This window comes from Abramis brama (assembly GCF_963993115.1).
Source record: "Abramis brama genome assembly, chromosome: 3".
Taxonomy (NCBI): domain Eukaryota; kingdom Metazoa; phylum Chordata; class Actinopteri; order Cypriniformes; family Leuciscidae; genus Abramis; species Abramis brama.
In genome coordinates, this window is record NC_139965.1 from 53,346,342 (window position 1) to 53,365,164 (window position 18,823).

Sequence of the window (18,823 nt, forward strand, 5' to 3'; positions counted from 1 at the left end):
ACAGAAACAGTCAGTTTGCAAAGACTATCAATCAAAGCTCAGCTTTAGGAAGATAAGATATACAGGTAAAGATTAGGAGACTGCGAGAAGAAGAAAGAGAGAATGTGACGGAAATGAGAGCGGAAGAGCAGGTATTCCATACTGTGCCCATGAGATTAACATTATTACAATGTATTCCTATTTAAGACATATAAATGTTCTTTAATAATAAAATATAAGCTCAATTTAAAAACACAAGCACCTATCAATTATTATGCCATAATAGTAGTATTGTATAAATACGACTCCAGAAGCCACTGTAGCGTATTTAGAAGGGTTTTTTTTAAAAGAAAATCTAGTTCCTACATTATTTTTCTATACATTGACTCATTGGGTCTTCTAACCTGCAACATGCTCTTTAAATGAACAGATTGGTCAAAAAAACAAGTTGCTGAAACCAATCTTTGATGCTCATATAAATTGCTCATTTGCCTCTGGACACAGAAGTATTGCATTGGAAATTGATTGAAATGTAACATGCAAAATTACTATGCAAAATAATCCTTGAATCATTTCTAATTTAATATGTGATCGTGTTTTGTCAACAATAAGCATTTCCATTTTGTAGTGTGGATCATTCATTGCAGCATTTAAACCGATTCTCATGTTTAAGAATCTGTTATCGCCTTGACAAATAATTTATGCCACGGCTACTGTTTACACTGCTACACCTTAAAATGCAGATGAAAATTATTATTTTTTATTTACCTTTAAATTACTAGATTTGATCAATAAATAATAAATAAATAGTAATTTAAGCACATTCCTCACATTGTTTCAACTTAAAATAAATAACTCACAATTTCATGCCTAACCCTTTTAATTCAGCTCAAAATATCTTACATTGGATGTCTTTGCCGAAAAAAAATTATATAACATGATATTGTATGACTATTGCCACTAGATGGCCTTATAGCTCTATTTGGAGCAAATGAGCTGTTCCGCTGGGTCATAAAGTCCGTTTTTCTTCAGTATGCACATGTAGACATTATAAAATATTTTTTTGGTAAAGTTTAGTTTGCATTTTTAGGTTTTTCTATGTGTACTGAAGTGTTCCTCGCATTCCATTAATTCCTATGGGGGTCAAGTTGACCCGCGAGGAAAGGATTTAATACTTTTTCAACCACAAAACTTTTTGTGTATTCGTGCTTCAAGTGCGACAAAAGTCATAGGGTGTTGGACCCCTCTGATGAACACTCAATGAATAATGTAGGTGTCTTTTTTTCTTCAGTAGAAAAATAAAGATTTTTAGCTGAAACCGTAGTCCTTGATGATTCATATAAATGGCTACCGTCACGAGAGTCAAAAAATCATATACAGGCAAAACAAAATTAAATAAATGTGGAAATAAATAAATGGAAAAAAATAAATAAATGTGAAAAAATACAATTATTCATAAATAAGGAGATAAAAGTATAAATACACATTTTCTTATTTATTTATGTGTTTATTGAATTATTATTTCGGCAGCTTTGGCATTCCATAGTAGACCACACAATTACTTGAGCAGCTGGTGAAATGTGACTGAGAAATATTGTAAGTATTATTAAGCAAACTAGAGTACTACTTGGAAAAAAGCGCTGATTTTTGTCCCCAGTGCCGCTCTGCGCATGCGCGAATCACATGTTGCTCTGCTGTTATTGCTAGTGCTTGTACAGTCAGTGAAGGACAGAAAGCGGTACGCGCGCGCACACAGGCGAGCTGGATTAGACTGGGACTGGATCTGGCAGGATGACATGCTCAGATAAGAAGACTAACGTTACACACGAGTCACTGATTAAAACAAACTGTCGCCGCATGCGTACGTTACAGCTGTCGACGGCGCTTTGTGTAAAGACATTCAGCCAGTGTCACGATCGCATCTAGTGCACGCGCAGAGATGGACGCGCATCTGTGGGATCAGCTCCAGGCTGGCAGCTCGGAGGTGGATTGGTGTGAAGGGAATTATCTCATATATCCTGGAATAGCGGAATTTTATAACACGGTACGTCGGTCTGCACTCTCTTTGTTTTGTTTCATGTGCCATATTGTGTCATTAACATATGAGCGGCTGGCAGTTCGAAGTCTAAACTTTAGGACTGCTTTGCCTGTGCTCTGCTTAACTTGCATCAAATACGATGTTCAAACATGTTTCTGTCTCTTTTCAGATAAGCAACGTGCTGTTTTTCGTCTTGCCTCCAATCCTCATGTGTCTGTTTCGTCAGTACGCCACACATTTCAACAGTGGCATCTATCTCATATGGACTCTGCTGGTAGTTGTTGGTAAATTTCATCAATCATCATTATTTCCAGCTGTTAAGAGTGGCCGTGACCTAAAGTAACTTCTTACACAAGTATGCCCGAGCTTTTTCAGCATATAGGAGGTGGCAGTTAGTGAACTCGTTCTTTCTCCTTTTCTGGAATATTGCTAGTATTCAGGAAATAGCTGAGCAGTTCAGGAAGGGCTACTGAGGAAATACGTTATCTCAGTAAAATATTCAGCATTACAGCACAGTTATATATCCGTGGCATGCAGTGATGTTCTGAAATGTCCTCAGTTTCAAAAAAATAAGTTTTTGTTTAAAAATAAAATAAAAAATCAAATGTAAAATTATGTCCCAGTTCAGTGCCGGTACTAGACTTCTGGCGGCCCTAAGCAAAACTTTGTGACCCCCAACCCTTTAATCTGTTATTTCTGAGCAGTTTCACTGTCAACAAACATCAGTGAGTTGAGTTGAAATGTTCAGTAATGCAATAAAAAAAGAAGAAAATTACCCTACAAAAATAATAAGCTACTATACAGAAATTAAATAATCACATTTAACAAAATAAAACACTGCATAGTCTTCACTGAATGAATTCAGTAACCATTTAAACACTATATTTTATTTGTGAATTTTGTGATTTGTCAACTTATTTTCAACTCAGTCATCAAGCTCAGTAAACACTGGTCACAGTGGTTAAAAAGTATATATTTATTTATTTAGAAAATGTCCGATCGTTTCGCTAGATAAGACCCTTATTCCTCGGCTAGGATCATGTAGAGCCCTTTGAAGCTGCATTGAAACTGCAATTTGGAAATTTTAATTCCGGAGTGAACCAATCCTTTAATTCACCAAGTTTACTGCTCACTAAACCCCCCCACAGTCATCATGTTTTCAAGCCATTTCAAGTCTGATTTTGACGTGTCATAAAGTCTGATTTTGACGTGATATCCAAGTGGGTGAGCTGTTTACTCACTTTTTAATCAGTCTTCCTCATTAACGCAATCAATTTGTTCATTGAGACTGATTCACGAATGTGGAACATGCACGAAAACAAAAGGTGGGATTTACTGCATGAACCAATCACATCTAATCACAACCAATCATATCCAATCATTTTTTGAAGAGGCACTGCCTCCCTTGCCTCCTCGGAGGAAACTTGCTCTGCTCTGGATAAGTGTGACACATTTTTGGCTGGTTTCACAGACAGGGTTTAGATTAAGCCAGGATTATGCATTAGTTCAATTAAAACATTTAAGTTGCTTTTATAAACGTGCCCTAGAAAAACATTACTGGTGTGCATCTTGAGAACAAAACAATGACACTGACATTTTAAGATCTGTCAGTTCAAGTTGGTTTCAGTTAAAATGGCTCAAACATGCATTTTAGTCTGGGACTAGCTTAAGCCTTGTCTGTGAAACCAGGGGTTCATTACCCAGGGTTAAAAATGACCTTTACCCGGAGTTACAAAGGACATTAATCCTGGGTTAAGGACAGCATGAGTCGATCCCTTGTCATTAGAGCTTTTTGTTCATTTTACAGAAGGCCTCACAGACCACATTTCACTTGGTCTTCTGCATGTGTTAATATTCGCATGACCCGAGCGCTTCACAAGTCTGCATTTGTGAAGCGTAACATATTTTAAACAATGAAGCTCTATGTCCCTGTCAGTTTTAGGTTTACAAAAGCTTCCCTTCTCACACTGGTGTCACCCTGACTGCTTACTGACAACCAGAGCTGCAGTTTTATCAAGCTTCTTCCTTTTTACTTACTATTTGGGGCTGCTTTATATTCTGTCCTGTAACCACAAAGGTTAAGACAATCACTTGGGAAATTGGTCCGGGATTTGGGAAGGAGTGTGACTTGTTCCCAACAAACCGCTGGTGTATTTAAAGCTCGCTGGCAGTCCTGTCTGTGGAGCAGCATGGGAAAGAAGCCAGCTCAGCACAAACACTGCTCTGTACAAATGTCTTCAGAGTTTTTCCGCTCTAAAAGAAGCTGCTGACTTAATTAATCCGGGTGGGATTTTGAATCAAAGTCCTCCTTGCCGTCATCTAATACAGTGAGTTTAGTCAAAGGATTAGACACAGACATAGCTGAATTCATTCGGGACATACCTTTAGGTGATTCAGCGCTGTTCGCGGCGATGGAGGCATGTTTTAAGAACACTTTGAAGACTTTTAACTGGGATTTAATTGGCAAATTATTGTGTGCTTTTGGATAAATGGTGGCTGAAATACAAACATCTTCTAAGAATATAATTAAAATCAAGTCACATTGATTTATAGAGCGCTATACAATACAGATTGTTTTAAAACCGCTTCACACTAATAAGATGGAAAAAAGAAGTACACTTATTTTGATGTGTTGACTAACATACTAAGGCACATGGAGAGAGTATTTAAAAATGTACTAATACAGTATTTATAACTGTATTGTGTTATTTGAGATTACATTTAAATATATTAATTATTTTAAATGCTCTAAATTGCAACTTCATCATTACAAATACAAATACATGACACAAGTTTCAATAGATTTGACATTGAAGTATATTTAAGTTTGCAGTAAATGCTTGTCAAGATATTCAGCAGTACACTTTAACCATTTTTCAAAGACAATAGAAGTAATACTGAAAATAATATAAAGATCTACTTAGAGTGGTTAAAAAAAGCATTAAGTTCAGCTAATTGCATTTAATATAAATGTAAGCTATAGTAACATGCATTTAACGGTCCGAAAACATTATTATATTATATATTTAAAATAAACATATCAGTACTCCTATTAATAATATGCTAAAGTGTAGTTCTTTTCAAGAGAAGTCAATGAAATGGAGCGCTTTACTCCAAAATGTAACATTATTTAAAATTAAATTCAAAACATTTGTTTGTTCGTTTTTAATGTACAATCATACGGCTGTTCTTTAGGTATTGGCTCCACTTATTTCCATGCTACGCTGAGCTTCCTGGGACAGATGCTGGATGAACTGGCCATTCTGTGGGTGCTCATGTGTGCCATCGGCATGTGGTTTCCCAAGAGATATCTTCCCAGGATATTCCGTAAAGACAGGTGTGCTCTCATATCCACAAGCACACACATTTTGATCGAAATTTACTTGTAGATAGTGATTCTGCACAACTTTTCTCTTGTTTCTCCATGTTTTATTCCTATTGTCTTTCCCTGTTTGTCACTAGATCGAGGTTTAAGATGGTCATCGGCATTCTCTCAGGGATCACCACCTGTCTGGCCTTCATCAAGCCAGCGATAAACTCCATCTCTCTCATGACGCTGGGAATCCCGTGCACTGCTCTTCTCATCACTGAGCTAAAGAGGTCAGTGCGCTTGTTGAAACTCAGCATCAGTCCTCTAGTGCTTTCCATATTATCGCATTACATATTTATTGCTGTGCATGTTCATTTCAAATCACAGTGACAGCTCTCTTTAAATAGCAACTATACTTGCCACTTGTTGTTGGTTCAGAAGGAAAGGTTGTTAGGTTGTTGCTGTTTGCCTGCCATTCTCGCTCTGTCATTGATGACGTATGATGTCTGCGTGAACAGGCTGCGCAGGCAAATGCACGTTGACTGATAGCAAACTATCATTTCATTTGGACCGGATGCAATTATTAAACTATCATTTTATGGTCCTACACCTTCCACAGATAATACAAATCTATAAAAATACTTTTAAACTGCTTAAAGGGATAGTTCACCCAAAAATGAAAATTCTATCATTGTTTACTCACCCTCAAGTTGTTCCAAACCTGTATGAGTTTCTTTGTTCTGCTGAACACAAAGGAAGATATTTGGAAGAATGTTTGTAATCAACAGATCTCGGTCCCCATTGACTTCCATAGTAGGAAAAAATATATACTATGGTAGTCAATGGGGACCGAGATCTGTTGATTACAAACATTCTTCCAAATATCTTCCTTTGTGTTCAGCAGAACAAAGAAATTCATACAGGTTTGGAACAACTTGAAGGTGAGTAAATGATGACAGAATTTTCAGGATATGAGAAGACTTTCAACCAGCATAACGAAAATGGTTCTGTGTAGAGAATCACCTATTGCACATTTAAAGTAAAACTTTTAATTTGACTTTATTAAGAAATGCTCTTTTTAAAAGTGTACTTAAGTGTGTTAAGAGACATAGTTAATAAAATGTGCTCTCATTAAGTAAACTTAGGTGGCCTTTTATTTAATTAATAATATAGTATCTGCAAGTACATTTTTTTTAAATATAATTTTAAGATTTCAATTACACTACAAGTTTTCATTCAATAGAGTTAAGCACACTTTTTTTTCACAGTGGGTGAAAGAGGCCTGACTTATGATTTGCACCTGGAAGACCATAAAACAGTAAAAAATACATTAAACGAGGGACCCATCTTGATGGTGGGCCACTCACATTTTCTTCAGAACATCCAAAATGTAGTTTATTAAAGGAACACTCCACCGTTTTTTGAAATAGGGCTTATTCACCTTCTTTCCCACATTTAGATAGATGGGTAAATGCATTTTTGTCTCAGTGCATGCATTGTTTTAGTTTGCCAGGGTCGGCGCTAGCTTAGCTTAGCTTAATGAATGGAATCATTTGTTGCCAGCTAGCATGGCCTGAGTAAAAGTGATCCAAAAAAAACACAAAAAACACCTAATTACTTCTTGTGGCCTGCGTATTCACAACGAGTACAAATAGTGATGCAGATTAACACTAGGCGATTTCCTAGGCAGATATTGACTTGGGACTATATTAGGGGGAAGCACAGGCGAAGCACGGCTACTTGGGCTAGCAGTGATATCACGCAACACATGAAATGTGAATATGTGGTATAATATGTGAATGTGAATACAGGTATAATATGGGTCGATCTATACATGCGTCATGTTTAAAATAATCACTTACTCTGTGGACAGCTGTCCATTTGGTCCATTCGGCGTGGGGCTTTTTTTCCAGTTCACTTTATCACACCGGGAAAAAAAATAGAGTAAAAGTTACTGCAGGATGGATCAACGCCGTGAAATCCTCGGTAGCTGTGACACAACTGCGGGCACGCTCATCTTGATCTGACGCGCTGAGCCTGGTCATCGATGGCAGAAACTTGTCCCACTCTCCACAGCACAGACACTATTTCAGTCGGGATAGATTGGCGCATTTCCCCACATTCACACCACCAGTTCGTGTTGGCTCTCATCCTCACGTCCTCAGGCTGTTGAGCGATCGCAACCTCCTCCTCCTGTCGTTCTATTTCCAAAGCACGCAGCTCATCTTCTGAAAACTCAGGTATGGTTCTGGCTCTGGCTCTTGACTGTCTGAGAAGTCACAAAATTAGCCATGTTCATTGCCATTCATGTACTGTAGGAAAAATAGCCAGCTACTATTCACGCCGGTATGTTGACGGAAGTCGTGGGATTTCATGTGTTGCGTGATATCTCTGCGCCCAAGTAGCAGTGCTTCGCCTGTGCTTCCCCATAATATAGTCCCAAGTCAATATCTGCCTAGGAAATCACCTAGTGTTAATCTGCATTGCTATTTGTACTTGTGAATATGCAGGCCACAAGAAGTAATTAGGTGGGGGGTTTTTTTTGATCACTTTTACTCAGGACATGCTAGCTGGCAACAAAGGATTCCATTCATTAAGCTAAGCTAAGCTAGTGCCGACCCTGTCAAACTAAAACAATGCATGCACTGAGACAAAAATGCATTTGCCCACCTATCTAAATGTAGGAAAGAAGGTGAATAAGCCCTATTTCAAAAAACGGTCGAGTGTTCCTTTAAAGGGATAGTTCACCCCAAAATGAAAATTCTGTCATCATTTACTCACCCTCAGTTTGTTCCAAACCTGTTCAAATTTTTGTTCTGCTAAACACAAAAGAAGATATTTTGAAGACGGTTTGTACCCAGGCTGCTTTGGGGCACCATTGACTACCATAGTAGAAAAAAAAACAGTTTCTCACACTCTTCTAAATATCTTCCTTTGTGTTCAACAGAACAAAGACATTTATACAGGTTTGGAACAACATGAGGGTGAGTAAATGATTACAGAATTTTCATTTTTGGGTGAATGATCTCTTTAAGTTAAATTTCAAACTGTCTATTGACCTTTGAACAAAAGTTCAACTAAACAGACAGTGTGGTCATCCTAAAACACAACACCACACTGGTACTTTTTGTTCTTAAAGAGAGTCAATGTGAAATTTGTTCTTTAGCACACATGCTTGAAATCCTCTGGCCTCTGGAAACCCTGTCCAGATATGCATAGAGTTCATTTGCTTTGCTCTGTAGATGAAGAAACAGGCTTATCAGCGGCTTCCTGAAAATGAGATGCACTTCTGTGGTTTTCCTGATAGCATGTCTCTCTGCGTTCAGACCGGTTAGATGTAGCTTTATCTTACAGCAAACCATGTATGAGTTTGTAGTTTTAGTTAGGCTATGTACAACAGATCACCGTGTGCATATACATTAGGAACTAACGCATGTCAACTTTCCTCTATTTACAAGAATTAAAACTGAATTTTGTTAAATGTTTCTCAAATATATATGTACAGTGTATATATATATATATATATATATATATATGTGTGTGTGTGTGTGTGTGTGTGTGTGTACAGTATACGTATACTGTACATTAGGGTATGTTTAATTTCTACCGTTCCTGTCTCCTAAAGATCTTGGATTGTATCTATTGCTGTTTGTTTTGGCCCTAGTCGTCATGCGTCCTCCTGCTTAATGGACAGTCATAAATTAAAAGAATGCAAAATTCTTTCTAAGGTCAAGATTGTGTTATTAATATCCAGAAAATGTTGTAAAACAAATACAGGAAGTACAACAACAGGGCGTTTTTCAAGCAGTAATAGACTGAGATGGAATACTTGATTATAATTTTAACTGTAGTGTGTTATATTACATTTAAACTTAATATATTGCAACACTTTATTTTAAGGTGATGTAGTTACACATTACTACATGTACTTACTATAGTAGTAACAGTAAATTATGCATAATTAAAAAGAACTAACCCTAAACCAAACCCTAACTATAACTCTATAGTAAGTACATGTAATTAATTAATATTACTCAGTACTTATGAGTAAGTACAATGTTACTACGTATCACCTTAAAATAAATTGCAACCTTAAAAAGTACTGAATTGCAACTTCATAGTTACAAGTGTGTGATTACAAATATTTAAATACATGGCATTCAAGTTTCAATAGAAATGGCTTTAAAGTATATTTGTTTTTAGATGCTTGTCAGTACATTCTGCAGTACACTTTAACAATATTTCAAAGACAATAGAAGAAATTATGAAATTACATATAAAGATATGCCAAAGTCCTACTTAAATGTCTTAAATGTGTCTTAAATATAAATTTAAACTATAGTGCAGTCAATGTGTCCAAAATCGCTCTATTCAGTTCACACTTAAGTATATGATTTCCGTAATAAGTACTCTTTGTTAGTACTGTTTTCAGTTTGTCTTAGTTACAGACACTTCCTGTCTCTCTCTCTCTCTCGCTCTCTCGCTCTCGCTCTCTCGCTCTCGCTCTCTCTCTCTCTCTCTCTCTCTCTCTCTCTCTCTCTCTCTCTCTCTCTCTCTCTCTCTCTCTCTCTCTCTCTCTCTCTCTCTCTCTGCTAGCACACCACCTCACACCACCACTGCTAGCTCTCTATTTTCATTCTCAACACAGTGCCTTCAGCATTGTTTTCATCACTCAAAAAACATTTTTATTATAGAGCTCTTTTTAAAAATGGTTTTTCATTGGCCACTGCACTGATCATTTACAATTCAAGTATTTATTAATATTTTGAAGTTTATTTTAATTTAAGTTTAAGTAATTTTGTAATCTGCTAGTAAATTTTAAATATTTCTGTTTAGCTTTATTTTTATTGCAGTAAGTTGCCATGGAACATTACTAATTAGGGTTTTTTTACTTTTGTAAACTTTTTTACTGCATGCATTTTGTGAATGTACATTGTTTTGGTTGTGCTTTGGCTCTGTGCGACCGTGCGGATGATTGTGGTTCTTTCTCATAACTAAAAAAAGAGAGAGATTATCATACTGCTCATATCCAACGTTCACCTCAAGGCTAAAGAGATATAACCAGTTTAGATGGAAAGGATCTCAAGCTGACTAGCTGAAGATGTTAATGTAGCTACACCCATTAATAAACACAGAACTTCCTTGAAAATAAATTCCAGCACAGCGCTACAACAACGCATAATTAAATTACCCTTCACAATAGATAATGCTTTACAATGAGCTCTCATCCAATGAGATGCCGGGTTCAGACTACACAATATTTTGGTCTGTTATTATAGTCACTGTCAATTCATGCGATTTTGACTCCTAAATTCATGTTGTGTCGTGGACAAGAAACATGTCAGACTACACGTTGCTTCCCGACCAATCATCGCTTGCCGTCTTTGACTACGTGTGTGATGTCATTGAGAAGGCGGAACTAGCGACTGACTTACGGAAACAAGAACCTAAACAAACAGGCTACCGAAGCAGTGTTGAATGCAGCTTGCACTGACAAATTAAAAATATGTCACTGCCATTGTTTTGTCTCGAGATGCACATCAGATGTTTTTTCTCTAAGGCACGTTTATAACAGCTACTTAAATGTCCTAATTGAACTAAGGCCTAATTCTGGCTTAATTTAAGCCCTGTCTGTGAAACCAGGCCATAATCTTTCACATTAAACCACTCTTTGGCAATTGCTACTATTAAAACACTGGGAGAGGGAATGAGACAAGTGGGAAAGTCAGCGTGCTATGATCAACAAAATGTGGAAAAGATTAAAAAGCAGCATACACATGTCAAGAGATGCACAGCATACACACGTCAAAGTGACAACGTTTTTCTATTTACAGATATGACTAGACTAAGGGTGGAAATCACCAGAGGCTCATGATACTATATTATCACGATACTTAATCCACGGTATGATATTATTGGAATTTCAAACATTTTGTGATATGCAGAGTATTGTGATCATATATAGCAATATATTACGATTTATTAAAAAAAAAAAATCCAACTGCAAACTTTGTCCACATATATTTTTATCTAATACGATAAAGTTCTCAGTGCATTCATTTCACATCCATGTCCTTTGTCCCTTCCTTGTTCAATATCCGTCTCCTCGTTTGCTTTCGTAACACTTCCACGGCTATCTTAATTATGTCTGTGCAAGAAACATTCATCTGTTAGCCGCTGTGTTTGTTTACCGTTATAAGAAGAGAGATTTGGTTGGTTGTGTTTGGGCAGGACTGTGAAAATGATCAACAGCGTGATCCCATCTGGGAAAAATCGTGACCTAAGATCACTCTCGAATGAAACAACATCATTTACAGTTATTTAATGTCAAGCAAACAGGCTGTTGGCCATTTTATCCAATGCTAAATCAGATGTACTGGATATAATCGTGAGTGCAATCACTTAGAAAAGTAATAGTGCACTATTTCACTGGTTGTGTGGCACGTTATATTAGTATCATTGAGATACTATTTTCTATTTATATAGGTTTTTTTATTTTTATTTATTTGAATTTATATCTATTAGATCTATTTATTTCAGTTTGTTGTGTTTAGTTATTTTAGTACTTCAAGTTAAACTAAATGAAAATGAGAAGTGTTGCTGAAATAAAATTATTTTAATTTATTTTATTTCAGTTAACATTTATTTTATTTCAAGTTAAAAGTGGTTTTAGTAATAAGATTTTACAATAAGAATTCATTTGTTAACATTAATTAACTACTTAGTAAATGTTTTAGAAGTATTTTTCATTAGTTAACTAATACATTATTAAAATTAAAAGTTGTATCTGTTAATATTATTTAATGGACCTGAGCTAACATGAACTAACAATGAATAGTTGTATTTTATTAACTAACGTTAAGAAAGATGAATAGATACTGTAACATGTATTGCTCATACTATAATAACCCTGTTGTTGAAGGAAGTATGACCAGTAGCACCTGTTAATCAAACACATCCTGTTTGTGTTTATAATGTCTGTAGGTGCGACAACCTGCGTGTGTTCAAGCTGGGTCTGCTCTCGGGTCTGTGGTGGACTCTCGCACTCGTGTGCTGGATTAGTGATCGCATTTTCTGTGAGATGTGGTCATCTGTCAACTTCCCATATCTTCACTGTGCCTGGTAAGTGCACTTGTCACATCATATATAGCACCTAGTGTGCATGCTCAGTGTGCTGCACATACAGGTAAGCCACCGTGAGCATTATCAACACACTGCAACATTGCTTTGCTCTATGTACTTTTCCTGTAGAGCAGGGTTTCCCAAACTGGTGTTCGTGAGTGAAGTGAGGGGGGTTATGAAATCACAAAAGTGAAAAATTAAAATGAATAAATTTAAAAAATGCATGTCATATGACCATTAAACAAGATTTGAGAACCGTGAATGTGTCGTTGAATTAGTAAAGTTAAATGCTTTTTAGTAAAGTTTACATTTAGTATATGTCAAATGGGGTTCAGCTCAAAAAAAAGTTTGTAAATGTTAATTACCAATCCAGTTAGGGATGCACCGATACCATTTTTTCAGAATCGATCCAATCCGATACCAAAAATTCTGAGTATCGACCGATACCGATACCAGCGCAGGTTTTTTTTTTTTTTAATCAAGTAGAATTTCTATAACTTTGTATTGTATTTGTATTGTTGTAAAATACATTCATGAAAAACAAGATAACAGAAATCAAAAATAACAATTATTTTATAGCCTACTATAAATTTGAGACATTTTTTAAATGTATAGCACAGCTGTTTAATGAGGTAGCAACATATGATAGATAGGACAGAACAAGAACGGCTATTAATAATCTTTCATTGCGTCACTGTATTATGTGATATGAAAGGCTCCAATACAGTGCGGCACAAAGCGCTTATGCGCATCCCGAGCACAGAATGATGCGCTTGAAGCAACATGAGTCACAGCGCGCAGCGCGTCGAGTCCGCATTGAAAAGTTTAAAGCAATAGTTATGCAATAGTCTATTCAGCATTTTCTTTTAACAGTTTTAAATTTCAGTTACTGTGCGCGTGAAGAACAAATAGTGCTCTGACTTTACTCCAGTGTTGTGATCCTAACAGACACCCGGTAGAAAGTAACATGATTAAGGTACAGCAATAAAGTCCAGCAAGATAAAATTGTTTTATGCGAAACCATAGACCTTTATCTACAGATCAAGTATAATAATAGTAACATTGAATCATCCTGGAGAGAGTTTCATCGTGTTAACTGTCGTAACCGAACACGACGCGCTGTTTGAATGCCGAATGGAGAATGACAGCCGCAGCTGAGGGAAACGTTTACGTGAACTTGAATTTAACGACTTAAATATTAATTTCTATCTCACATTATACTATATAATGGCTTCAGAACACTTATAATATTGTGCACGAAAACTTATGGTGCTTTATAATGTTTGTGTGCCTTTTCTGGGGCTTAACAATAACACTGAATAGTGTACGCACAATATCGGATTTGGATCGGCCTCGTCTGACCGATACCCGATCCGGCAAAAATGGCAGTATCGGAGCCGATACCGATACTGAGTATCGGATCGGTGCATCCCTAAATCCAGTTGAACATGAATGCAGTTTAGGGTTATTATATTACTAAAATTAAAACTAGAACTAAAACCATGAAAAACTTTTTACTTTAACTGAAGTGAAAAAAATATTTTTATTTCAACTAGTTGCCAAGGCGACCTTGATGCACTAAAACAACACATTAAAACTGAAATAAAAAATTATATAGACATATTTTTAAAAACAAAAAATAATAAGAATGTCAAAACAGAATGACAAAAAACACTAACTAAAATGAAAATGAACACAGAAAATACAAAAATGAAAACATTCAAAGAATTGATAGAATTATATTAGTTTTTATATATTAATATAAAATAAAAGTGTCTAAATATTATTTTTTATATATTATATGATAATTAATATAAAATAAAATAGTGTCTAAATGATATTAAAATAACACTGATGTACTTTAATAAATGTAATACAGAATACCTTATTTAACTTTTATTTTTTATAGTTTCTATTTTTGTACTTAACATTTTCCACCTACATTTAAACGGATACACTGTAAAAAATATAATTTTTAAATAAAAGATTGTAAGAATGCATTTTACAAGAAACTTTTTACTTCAAAATTTCATATTTAATTCAATGCTTTACTTGCATTTTCTTTGTAATTATTACTGAAGTTTCTGAGTGAAAACTATACCACTTTTTTTCCCCAGCGTAGTTCACCCAAAAGTGAAGATTCTGATATGTTTGTAAACTGAAAACGTTATGTCTCATATAACTGTACAGATTTGTGGGCTGAGATCCACTGTAAAATAAAATCAGTAAATTAATATTATTTGATTGTTGTTATAATGTATAATTTGCTGTACATTTCTCCCCTTTATGCATCTGTTTATAGGCATATCCTCATCTGCTTGGCGTCCTACCTGGGATGTGTTTGTTTTGCTTATTTTGACGCGGCGTCCGAGGCTCCAGAGCAGGGGCCCGTTGTCAAATTCTGGCCCAGCGAGAAATGGGCTTTTATCGGGGTGCCATACGTCACTCTTCTCTGTGTGCACAGGAAGCCCTCTATTAAGGTGACTTAACCTGTGCTTCCTAAGGTGTCCGACTACACTTCAATGCACTTTGTTATAGACATTCACACAAAGGAGAATCTTGTTTTTGCATGTGCATTTGTAAGGTTTTGTTTTTGGGGGAAGATTCAGAGTATTTAGTGTCTTAACAGCACAAATAGAGCTTTAAGTTTACTTTGGGATAAATTCTGAGTGATCCAGGATTTCATGTTATAACTATACATGGTGTTATACTGTAACCTGTCTAAAGTTTGGAATAATTAAAGATTTTTTTAATGTTTTTGAAAGAAGACTCTTCTGCTCACCAAGGGTGCATTCATCTGATTGCTGAAATAACTGTTTGAATATATTTTAAAATGTAATTTATTCCTGTGATGCAAAGCATCATTACTCGTCTTCAGTGTCACATGATCCTTCATCATTCTAATATGCTGATTTGATGCTCAAGAAACATTTCTTATTATAATCAATTTTGAAACCAGTTTTTGCTGCTTAAAAGTTTGGGGGGTTATTAGTAAGATTAAAAAAAAACTTTTATTCAGCAAGGATGCATTAAATTGATCAAAAGTGACAATAAAGTCATTTATAATGTTACAAAAGTGTATTTTTGGTTAAATAACAGCAGCCTTGGAGCAGAAGAGACTTCTTTCAAAAACATTTTAAAAAACTTGATTCTTCCGAACTTTTAGCCTGTAGTTTATATAAGAAATATAGCAATTGAGGCTGAAATTAAATATGATAATAGTAATGTTTTTTGTACATTAACATTGTTAAAATCTTATTTAAACTTCACCTATAATAAGGCAGCACAGCCATAGACTAATATTATATAACTATGTTAACACAAAGCATGTTTTTTCTCAGTACTTCTACTAGTTACCTTTTTTGACATAACAGTGTATACATTTAAAATGAAAAGGTGCACTAAGTGTTTTTTCTTTGTTTTACTGACTGATATGACAATGGTCTCGGACTTTATACTGAATCTGACACCTATAGGTGTGGATGGAAAAGAAAACGTTTTCAGGTTTCATCAATTCACAAAATTGATTTCAATAACATTCATTTATTAACAATTTATTTATTTCTATTCAGGAGGAGTTTTTTTTTTACCGTTGTATTATTCAGCTGGCCATGTGATCCTGCAACTTGCCTTATTAACAGCTTTACTAAGCCACTGACAAGACTGGAGTCTTTATCTCATGGTACATCATTTTAAACATATTTGCCAAAAGAGCTAATAATACATTTAGGTTTAAAACTTTAAGTGGAAAAAAATGACTTAGTGCACCTTTATTATGAATTGCTGTAGGACACACAATCATCTTCACCAACAGTCAGAGTTAATACAGGAAAAGGCCTGATACCTCTATGCTGAGTTTATGATGTTAATGTTTAACGCAGTATAAACTGGATGTTTTTATCTAGATATTTTAAGCTATGTTGCACTACTGTGAAAATGAATGGAGTGTATTGGACAGAAGACTTTAAAAATGCATGAAAATAGTTTGGTGAACTAAATGTAAAGGAATGTTCTCTTGAGAATGAAAGTTTGTCCTTTACTGAATGTTTTCAGATAGAAATGTATATATTTATATATAGCCTATTGTTAGTATTGCCTTCTCATAGACGAACGTTAATTTGACCTTTTATTTCCTCACTTAGTCTAACCTTACATTACTGTAAAAAGGCCTTTGCAGTTTGTATCTTTATCTGTCAAAGAACAAATTGCCATTGATCGATGGATCATGAATTTGTACGGCAAAATAGAGTGGTGCAGGTATGATGTCACTTTGTAGGCCAACCGACAGTTAGCATAACACTGGTTCCCTCAACAAAATTTTTCCATAGGCTTTTGGATTATCGCAAAAAACAAGCTTTGTGATCAACAAAAGTTTATGATACTCACAGATTTTGTCCATCAAGATAATTGATAAAAAGATTAACACAACTTTTATGAATTTTGAAGCCTAAATGCAGTTTCCAGAAGTTATACGCTGAAGGAGGCTATAAACGAACTACAACACGGTCGCTCGACTTCAACGTCACCATCACTAAGCTTCCGACAACTCTTTCAGTTTTTATCTAAAAACATTTTCCCAGAACGTTTGCATAAGAATAGTTTCTAAGAGCACAATTATAAGCATAACGATGCTGTAAAAGCAGATTGATCTTACCTTTTCAGCATTATGATGTTTAATCTCCCCGACAGCCTCTGTAGTCCCTTTTAGCCACTTGTTAGCAATCACCTTTTTCAAGACACTTAAAAGCTTAAAAGAACCACAAGTAGGGTAGTACAGATTTTATGTTGTAGAATAAAAAGTGAAAGCGTCTTGAGCTCGTGTTTACCACAGACCTTATTTCAGCCATTTAACCAAAACCCCATTCAAAAAACCTGTTGACTTCGGAACGATGGAACCAGAAGTGCTAACTCGCTTCCATGTTTTGGAACTGCACCACTCTATATAATCTAGTTAAATAAGGGGTGTCCAGTCCTGCTCCGGGAGGGCCACTGTCCTGCTGAGTTTAGCTACAACACCAATTAAACACACCTTAGACCAGCTGATCAAGATCTTACTAGGCATACTAGAAACAGAGATAGTTTTATTATTGGAAGATATGATGAGGGTCCGTGGCTCTACCATTGGAGAAAGCGTAACGGCTAACTTGGATCACATGTGCCTTGATAACCAAATACATTACAGCCTGGATGTCATTGAATTCCAGGCAACAGTCAATCACTGTTTGCAGATACCATAGAAATGAATGAGAAATGCCGTGAACTGAATCATACCTGTCGCGCAATTGTCCGTAACTTCTCTTATAAAACAGCATTTTTTTTCAGTGTAAACTCTAAAAATAGATCAATCGTAAACAATCGCAAGTGAATTGCTAGAAACATCCTGGCATGTGTGTTGAGGCAAGTTGGAGCTAAACTCTGCAGGACCGTGGCCCTCCAGGAGCAGATTGGACCCCTGATCTAAATGATTTATTATTGAAGGATGAAATACCAAAAACACAGTATGCAATAAAAACACAAATTCAGTTGTGGTTTATACACAATTGACACGTTCTATGACTTCTTGCTGCTTTCTTCCAATGCCACAAAATTGCATCAATATTAAGAGAAACTGAACAGTTTCTTAATGTTTTTGCCACTTATCCAGGTTTTTTTCAAGGAGCAGCAGAGAGATTTTGTATTTTTGTGTAACTTTCTGCTCAAGCAATGCACAATATGTACTGTAAGCCATTCAATGGCTGTAACTTGTGTGAATATATGTGTGTGTGCGTGTGTCACCCGGACCCAGACGCAACCCAGGGACCAAGTATACAAAGACTATTTATTTTTGCGATAACCAATTAATAATTTTGTAACTACCACTGATTCATGATTTTGTAACCAAATGAGTTTGATTGTATTTTTACACTGATTTAATAAAAACATGCTGCAAATTAACACGTTTGAACAGTGCATGTCTTTCTTAATATGTTCATGCTGAAACAAGCAACCTAACCTTATGCACATTCCCTTCTAAAAACACTTTCTAACATGGACATGTACTGACCCCTTGAATAATGTGCCAGCTTATTTTTGAGTAGAAGTATAAAAAGTAATGTTTTACAATATTGAGCTACTCCCTAAAAAAGTAACTTTGCCTTACTAAGTTACTTTTTATGGAAAGTAATGCATTGCATTAATTTTTCTCACCTGGGCTGGGCTTGTTTTGTGTTATAATAACAAAGAAAGTTCTGTTTATGGCAAATGTAAAGACCCTTTCACACCAAGGGTGCTTTTCAATACTCAAATATATGTTTCCTCGCTCCTCCGTCCTCCAGCCCGTGACCCTGAAACCGATTAAATTCAGCCATCTTGAAGGACATCTCACTTCTTTTGGC

The 18,823-nt window shown here is 35.7% G+C and overlaps 1 protein-coding gene across 1 annotated transcript; it reads left to right on the top strand.

Moving 5' to 3' along the window:
- Window positions 1-1,655: 1,655 nt before the first annotated feature.
- On the top strand, window positions 1,656-18,383 carry acer2 (alkaline ceramidase 2). The gene is made up of 6 exons (XM_084109518.1): window positions 1,656-2,023; window positions 2,187-2,301; window positions 5,213-5,354; window positions 5,480-5,617; window positions 12,312-12,449; window positions 14,752-18,383. Exons 1-6 carry the CDS (start codon window positions 1,919-1,921, stop codon window positions 14,936-14,938), a joined length of 825 nt encoding a protein of 274 aa, XP_083965644.1. The 5' UTR covers window positions 1,656-1,918; the 3' UTR covers window positions 14,939-18,383.
- The last annotated feature ends 440 nt before the right edge of the window (window positions 18,384-18,823 follow it).